The sequence below is a fragment of the Protomyctophum parallelum genome (assembly GCF_964188405.1).
Source record: "Protomyctophum parallelum genome assembly, chromosome: 17".
Classification (NCBI taxonomy): Eukaryota; Metazoa; Chordata; class Actinopteri; order Myctophiformes; family Myctophidae; genus Protomyctophum; species Protomyctophum parallelum.
Genome location: NC_139719.1, coordinates 27,253,539 through 27,262,056, shown reverse-complemented (window position 1 = coordinate 27,262,056; position 8,518 = coordinate 27,253,539). Strand labels below are relative to the sequence as shown.

General features: G+C 44.9%; 1 protein-coding gene across 2 annotated transcripts in view; it reads right to left on the bottom strand.

Annotated features, from left to right (window-relative positions):
- jmjd1cb (jumonji domain containing 1Cb) overlaps nt 1–8,518 on the bottom strand; it is a 107,777-nt gene that overhangs the window by 9,146 nt on the left and 90,113 nt on the right. For both annotated transcript variants that reach the window (XM_083787026.1, XM_083787027.1), the window contains 11 exons: nt 7,133–7,347; nt 6,439–6,591; nt 6,099–6,188; nt 5,131–5,255; nt 4,417–4,729; nt 3,395–3,612; nt 2,543–2,947; nt 2,128–2,296; nt 1,890–1,980; nt 1,541–1,671; nt 648–770 (listed from right to left, as the gene is read on the bottom strand). In XM_083787026.1, the coding sequence (XP_083643152.1) occupies nt 648–770; nt 1,541–1,671; nt 1,890–1,980; nt 2,128–2,296; nt 2,543–2,947; nt 3,395–3,612; nt 4,417–4,729; nt 5,131–5,255; nt 6,099–6,188; nt 6,439–6,591; nt 7,133–7,347 (2,033 nt within the window). The remainder of the gene's footprint in view (nt 1–647; nt 771–1,540; nt 1,672–1,889; nt 1,981–2,127; nt 2,297–2,542; nt 2,948–3,394; nt 3,613–4,416; nt 4,730–5,130; nt 5,256–6,098; nt 6,189–6,438; nt 6,592–7,132; nt 7,348–8,518) is intronic.

The following is an 8,518-nucleotide window of genomic DNA, read 5'->3' as shown; positions in this document are numbered from 1 at the left end:
AACCAAAATCTGACTGGTTTTCCAATCGTACTGTGACATATACTGTGCATACATATACTTATATACTATTCAAGGTTCAAGGTTGTACTTTATTGTTACTTTACTGTTACATCTTGTGCATATATACGTATATATCAGCTAAAGCACCTTTAAATCCTTCTGTTCCTTGTAAACCAGAGGAAAGTATTAGACAAAGGATTCTCTCTCTCCCACACTGCTTCCATCGCTGTCTGTTCTTACTAGCCTGGGCTGAGATCCAATTGCATTTTGCCACTCAGCCGTACCTCAAGATGCCAAGAGATGATGTCACACATCCTCCTCTCAATCTTCCTCCCCCTTCATCCATCCATCCATCCATCTATCTATCCATCCATTATTTCCTCCCATCTGCCTCTTCCCACTTACCCGCTACACCGTCTGCCTCCCTGAAAGCGTATCAAAAACGCGCACGCACACGCACACGCACACGCACACACACACACACACACACACACACACACACACACACACACACACACACACACACACACACACACACACACACACACACACACACACACACACACAGCCAGATTTTGACACCTCACCCCACCATCCTTCTAGCTGGATTTGAATAGGATTTGAGCATAACTCCGGTGAAGTCTTACCAGTCTTGGAGAGAACACCGTTGCCTTTGGCCACGCCGACGTACACCAGGACCGAGACGATGTCCGACACCTCCACATGGAGGTTGGCCGTCCCGAAGTCCTGGTCCTGAGATGCTGCTACGCCTGCAGCAGTGGACGTGATCAAGTCAATACATTAAGCCAAACATAATCCAAAATCCATTAAAGAAACAAAATAATTCATTTTTGGGGGGGGGTAAACGTTGTTGACATTTCCCTATTTTTGGCTCAAAACGAAGCCAAAATAGCAAACCGACAAGCTCACGACATGTCACAATGAGACCCAATTTTTGTGTGACACTGTTGTATAATGTAGTATAAAATAAGTGGTAAGCCAGAGTAATTGATTTATTCGAAGAAAGTTATCAATAGAATAATGGCAAAGAAAACAAATGGATAGTTGCAGCCCTATTATTAAAACGCTCCGTCCAACAACTCACTGTGGCAGGGCTTTTCTGAAGCCTTACCGTAGGCACAGCAGAGTCTTTTCTGAAGCCTTACCGTAGGCACAGCAGAGTCTTTTCTGAAGCCTTACCGTAGGCACAGCAGAGTCTTTTCTGAAGCCTTACCGTAAGCACAGCAGAGTCTTTTCTGAAGCCTTACCGTAAGCACAGCAGAGTCTTTTCTGAAGCCTTACCGTAAGCACAGCAGAGTCTTTTCTGAAGCCTTACCGTAAGCACAGCAGAGTCTTTTCTGAAGCCTTACCGTAAGCACAGCAGAGTCTTTTCTGAAGCCTTACCGTAAGCACAGCAGAGTCTTTTCTGAAGCCTTACCGTAGGCACAGCAGAGTATTTTCTGAAGCCTTACCGTAAGCACAGCAGAGTCTTTTCTGAAGCCTTACCGTAGGCACAGCAGAGTCTTTTCTGAAGCCTTACCGTAGGCACAGCAGAGTCTTGGTCCGAGGTCCGGCCGGACAAAGAAAGAGGGCAGGTGGGAGGCCAGGTTGAGGTTCCCCTCCGGGTCTGAGTACTCTGGGAGAGGCAGGTTCCTCATCAGGTCATCGTATCTGTGGAAGGAAGGACATCAGAGAGCTCAGGACAAAACGCTGAATAGACCACCATTACAATGAAAAGGGCTTCAGAACAGATAAGATCCAGCAGTACAGTGCTGACTGGCGATTATTAGTGTGTGTGTGTGTGTGTGTGTGTGTGTGTGTGTGTGTGTGTGTGTGTGTGTGTGTGTGTGTGTGTGTGTGTGTGTGCGCGCGTGTGTGCGTGTTCACACCTAGAGGGCATGAGGGCCATGAACTCCTCTCCTGAAGGCCAGTCTTTCAGCCTGTAAACCATAGGCTCTCCATCCTTAGACTTGGGCCGCTCTGAAAATGAAAAAGGAACAATCTCTATTTAAACTACATTCACCATCAATAACATCATCAGTATCAAAACCAGTCAATAATATAATATATTTTGGTGTAGAATGAGTATTGACTGGACATTGAGCAGCAGTGTATGGATGGACTCACTGGTGATGTCCTCGAAGCCGTCCCAGAACTCCTTGATTCCCGAGTTGGAGACCAGCTGCTCCTTGCAGTTGAGGAGGTCTCCTTGATGGTCTGCAAACTCCTGGTTGAAAGACTCTGCTTTCCACAGGCCGGGGTTCAAGCGCTTGTGCACCCCTGACACCAACACAGGCTGCATACAGGGGGAAGGGGGGGGGAGAGAAATAAATAAACTGGTTTTATTTTCAATTCGTTTTTAAAGCAGTTTTGATTCGATTTGATGTTAGTTTTAGTTTAAAACAATGTGATTTTAGTCACAATACAGTTATCGTGTAAAAGGTTTTTATTTGGATTTCAGTGAACTCAATTGTATTTGGTGGTAGCTTCTGTCAGCTATAATAACCCTGTGTGTGATGTATTGATCCCATGCTGAACGTACCTGTCCTTGTCTCCAACACTCTCGGAACAGCTTCCAGTTGTTGCGGTTGCGGTGGTCTTTCAGCCACAGCAGCCTCTTCTCGTACAGCCAACAGTGGGGGATGTCCGGATACTGGTTGGTGGAATCGTCGGGCGCCGTCGGTGCGGAGGTGACCGGCGTGGCTTTCTTCCGGTCCGGCTTGGTGTCTTCGGCGAGGACGGCGGCGGCGGGGGCGGGGTTGTTGTTGTTGTTGGTACTGCCGCTGTTGTTGTTGTTGATGTTGTTGGTGGTGATGGGGGGGAGGGGCTCGTGTTTGATGGACAGCTTAGCGGAGGCGTTCTGGCGACTGGCGGGGATCTTGTTCTCCACCACCGAGGCAATGATGTCGTCCAGGATGTTGGGCATGCTCCGCCCACCTTTACCAATCTGAGGAAATGGAGATGAGAGAGAGAACCAGAGTGGAAATAAGGGTACTTTATTCATTTGTATTTATTCATTTATTTGCACCTTAAAACGCTTGACTGTTCCTACCTAAACTATTGCATAAGGTACTGTGTCAGCTACTGATAAATAATATAAATGAAGTGTATATAATAGGCACATACTGTATACATTGTACATACACTGATCTATCTATGTCATTATCTTATTATTATTAGACTACTGACTTTCTTTTGATCTTGTTTTTCTCTCTTTCTCTCTCTCTCTCTCTCTCTCTCTCTCTTTCATTACTATTATTATGACCTATGCTGCTACATACAAGACATAACAATAAAGCACAACCTTGAAACTTGAGGAATGAAGTTACACAACGGTACAATAACTGCGAGAGCTCGAAAGACAATGAACATGCCCGAAAGTGCATGCATGTACCTGTGCAGTGGAGTACACCGGGGCGAAGGCTATCCCGGCGTCCGTAGACCCCAGCCTCAGCTTCCCAGCCGTGGTGGTGAGCAGGTCCCGCAGCGTGGAGCCCTGCTCTGTACTGTTGGACACCATCGAAGACGTCTTGCACTGCTGGAGGACCTCCAGGCTGACCACCGCCTTCTCCTCCTTCACCGCTTTACACAGCACCACAGACTCCTTGTTCTCTGTTGGAGGAGAGGAGAGGAGAGGAGAGGAGAGGAGAGGAGAGGAGAGGAGAGGAGAGGAGAGGAGAGGAGAGGAGAGGAGAGGAGAGGAGAGGAGAGGAGAGGAGAGGAGAGGAGAGGAGAGGAGAGGAGAGGAGAGGAGAGGAGAGGAGAGGAGAGGAGAGGCTGTTAACTCAAAGTAATTGCTCCAGGCATGGTTGTTACAGACAGACGGTTTGTGACTTTGTTTAATGCCGCGTTCATCTTGGATGTGACATTAAAGTCCCTCAGGGATCTTGGAGATTTCGAACAGACACACAAGGAGAAAAACAGTCTCTCTCGCTCCCTCTGCGTCTCATACCCACACAATCCTCCCTCAAGGAGAGAGATTAACAGCAACCACCTGCCAAAGAACATGAAACTTTTGGCAGCAGATAATAAATTGTGGTTTTTGTTTGTTTGCGAAATTCACAGTTCAGTGCGATGCGGTGCAGACCTGTTCAGTTCAGTGCGATGCGGTGCAGACCTGTTCAGTTGGATTTTCAATACAGCAATATGATGACACTTTCTGGGCCCATTATTCTGGAGTGGCTTCTTAAGAGCAGCATACATAACCCAAAATAGCAGTGCCTTATATAATGTAACATAAAACAAAAAACAATAACATATAGACAGACAGTATGGTTGACAAGCGTGGTCTCATATCTGTGGCTACAGACTGTTAATTGCTGCAGGGATTTCTTTCGCCCAGTTTCAGTCAAATGGGAAACGCTACCAAATGTTCCACTGAATTATTCCATGCGTGTAGCTTTTTCCTCCCCTCACCTTTCTTCTCCTCCCGTGACTTCTGCTCAGCCAGGTCAGCCAGAAAGTGCAGCGGCGACTGTGACTCGGGCGGAGTGACGGGGGCGCTGCCCGCATCACTGCCAGGGCTGCTGCCTCCCCCGCCACCCAGCCCTACGCCTCCTCCGTTGGTCTCCGCCGTGGTCTTGGAGCCTCCGCGCTCTGAGTTCTGCTGCTGGGAGCCCGGCTCAGCCTTGACCAGGGACAGCTTGTTGCTGTGGTTCTGCTGCTGGGAGCCCGGCTCAGCCTTGACCAGGGACAGCTTGTTGCTGTGGTTCAGAACGTTCTGCAGGACCTGACGGACAGAAAGACACAGAGAGAGAGTTGGTTAGCACATTCTGGGCTTTTGGTGTTTTAACCCATTTAGGCCTGACCTCAAAATTAAAAAAAAAAAATCTTCTAAATCCTCCAGTTTTCTGAAATAAATATTTTCACGATTTTTCAAAAATAGCAGACCTAGGGCCTGTAGGAAATAGATCTATCACACAGTAGAACCATACAGTACATACAACCCAATACAATAAACAAACATGGAATCCATCCAATGTTGTCACATCACTCTGCAAGAAATATCTTCACCGGGAAAAAAAAGTTGTTCGCTTGTAGATTTGCAATGTTTGCCAAAGGTTCCCCAATATGTATGAAATGTCCAGAACGGGGAGGCTGTGGTTCATGTGGTGGAGGATGCTTCAGTACCTGTGACACTCCGTTGGTGGCTGGCAGCTTGTTGAGGACGTTGTGTTTACTGGTGCAGGGGCAGTGGGCTTTGATGTTGTACTTCTCTCTCAGAGAGTGCATGGAACTCACCAAGTCTGCCAGCACTGGAAGAGCAACACAAAAAGAACCTCTCAGTGGCTACGTTTACACGGACAGTTAAATCCCCTTTTCATTCAGAATAAAGTTAAATCCTATTAAAAGTTCTCATGTAAACACCTACAAAAACTTAAATCGGAATGAAAATGGTCAATCTGATTTAAACTTAGATCTGATGTAACTGACCGGTTTATTCCATTTTTAAATCCTATTGAAACAATTGTGGACTCATGTAAACACTCATTCGGATTGAAGTTCATTCTGGTCTTTCTGTGCATGCTTGTTTCCATGTAATTGGTATGGCTATATTATGCTCTTGAAATTATATTAGAAACCTCTCATAGGCTACAGGATACATCAAATATAAAGAAATACGGCCTAAAAGTGTTTTTCTATTATTATTATTTTGTTTTACTGAAATGTAGTATAGAAAAGGAAAAACAATTTGAAAGTAAAGTAGAAATACCTAAAAATTGTACTTTAGTACTAAAGTAAATGTACTTTCCACCACTGGACGTAAACATATCCACCCGCCCCTATCCAATCAGAAGCCTTCCCAGCCCCAAACCTGAAAACCTGAAATAATGGGATTTAACTACTTCTGAATTAATTAAATTAATTCATTCTGAAGTTTTCAGTCTGAATGAAAAAGCCCTCATGTAACCGCAGCCAATGTCATACCAGGCAGCCGGGGTGCAAAGTATGTACTTTTTCTTTCCATTAACCGATCATCTTATGAAGCATTGTTGGCTTCAGGTTTTGGCTTACAGTTACTGTATTACTGAAAGAGAGAGAGAGAGAGAGAGAGAGAGAGAGTAGAGACTAGAGAGGAAAGGTGAAAAAATGCCTACCAGTGCCAGGTATGATCTGTGTGGGCATCAGATGCTTGTGGTCGTGAGGCTGGCCTTTAACACACTTCAGCCAACCGTACAGCTCTTTGTCTGCAAATACACAGACACAGACAATGGTAAAGGTCACTGCTAGAGACACACACCGGTAGAACTGTACACACAGACACACAGGCACGTATACACACACACACACACACACACACACACACACACACACACACACACACACACACACACACACACACACACACACACACGCACACACACACACACACACGCACACACGCACAGCACCTGTCTCCTCCACAGACACAGACAGTACAGGGAAAGACTGCTGTACCTTTGGAGCTCTTCCTCTCCTTGGCCTTGTAGCAGTCCAGGCAGACGACGAAGCCACATTTCTGACACACCCAGTGAATGTTGAACAGCGTGGCCTCGCATGCGTCACACATCTCCCTCACGCCGCGCACGGCACGCTTCCACGCTATCTTGGCTGCACAGAACACACACAAACACAACCGCGTCAAACACAATCGTCGTACACTGAATAGCATGACTAGCTGATCCACGAGCTCACGGATCTGTTATTTGTGTTATTTTGTCACATTTGGGAGAAAATAACCTGGGGAAAAAGGAAGAAACAAAGAAAAGAAAATGGACATGCCCATAATGACACGCCCAAAATAGGGTCGCCAGGGTGAATTGGTGAGCTATTTAATGTTATCTATGAATGCATATATCTCTGAGTGTACTATATATATATATATCAATCCATCTATCTCATCTGTCTACTATAGAACAAACATTATGTATATAATATCGTCTTTGTCGAGTGGAAACATTGTGTTTCAAAAATAGCAAAAGTAGCAGATCTACAAGCTCAGATCTGCTACATTTGATACTTTTGTGTAACGCTGTAGTATGATCAAGTAGGGCATTAATTGACTTTACTAAATACAACAGCGATATATACAGTATATATACACACTGTATGATGTTTCCATAATCCAGATTTGCGTTGTGTTTGTATTTACCGTCCTTCTTGACCCAGGTTGCCGCTGTGTTCTCGGTGAGCACCATCTGACAGAACTTGTCTCCTATGAAGCTGAGGATGTAGTTGGCCGTGGCGCGGTCCAGCTGGCTCTCCTCCAGAGCCCCGGGAGCCCACAGGGACAGGGCCTCGTCGTCAAACTGCTCCGGGGAGGAGAAGCCGTCCATGCGGATCACACCGTTCTTGCTGTAGGAGAGCCTGGATGGGGTCAGTCGGATAAAGGAGGAGAGATGAGGCCTTTTTCGTGGGCCCGAAAGCAGAGCTGGCTCAATTTTGTTAAACGTCCACCGTTACAACAAAGCGAGAGCTTGTATCACACATAGAAAAGTATTGTCCCATATTTCAAAATATGTGACCAACTCCAGCAAAAAGGCCCTCAACTCTACTTTTCCATTTTTCAGATTTTTACAGATTATTAAAGTACAGAATGTAAGCTTTCATATGCTGTATCATTCGATGAAATTGGACAATAATTGAAGGAGATATAACCATTTTAAAATGACTGGGGCCTTTCACCCAAAGCTGAGAAAAGCCCTTTTCAATATTCACAACATTTTATCACCTTAGAGCTGGACAGAAGTCCAGTATAAATGTATACATTTCATTTGCCCAAATGAACAATCTGTTTGAATGAAAACCTTCTTCAACATTCAAACTGTATTAATATGAAAAAAAAAAGAAAATCACATAAAATAAAATAAACGAGTTTATATATTGATTTAAGGCATGTTCATTCTGGCGAGATGAGGCATATTCTGCTGGGAGTGGTCACATATATGAAAATGGACAGAAAGTGATTTCATGTATTTTCATTTTTCAATCAATCTTGATAAACGTTGAAACTTTGATGTGAGATATTTTCCTTTTGTTATTGTTTTGTTTTTGAAAAGCTCTGTCAAATTTGTATAATTTATTCTACAAAAATCTTGACCAAAACAGTTATTTTATTTGTCAATCTATACATGAACTACATAGAGATTTATATGAAACGTGGTTCTTGCTTTCCTGTGCGGATGGTTAAGCTGAGCTAGTTTTCTGTTCTCTTCTAAATGGCTAGTTGGGCCGGTATAGGCCAGTGCAAACGGCCATTGAGTTTTGAGGTCACATATCAGACTACTGTGAAACAAAGCCGTCTGTCTATGTTCAGTACAGTACAGTATGTACGCTATGAGAGAGAGCAACGCCAGGACATTGGCGGATGGGACAAAAGTGAAGACTCTCTGCTAAACGGGGAGGGAGAGCGAGACATTGTTTGCCATTGTTTCCTGGATGTACTTAAATGACCCAGTCATGTCAGGTGAGCGATTATGAAATACGAGTGTTACGCCGAGAGGGCTCAGAGTCCCATATTAATCTGCTCTGACGGACA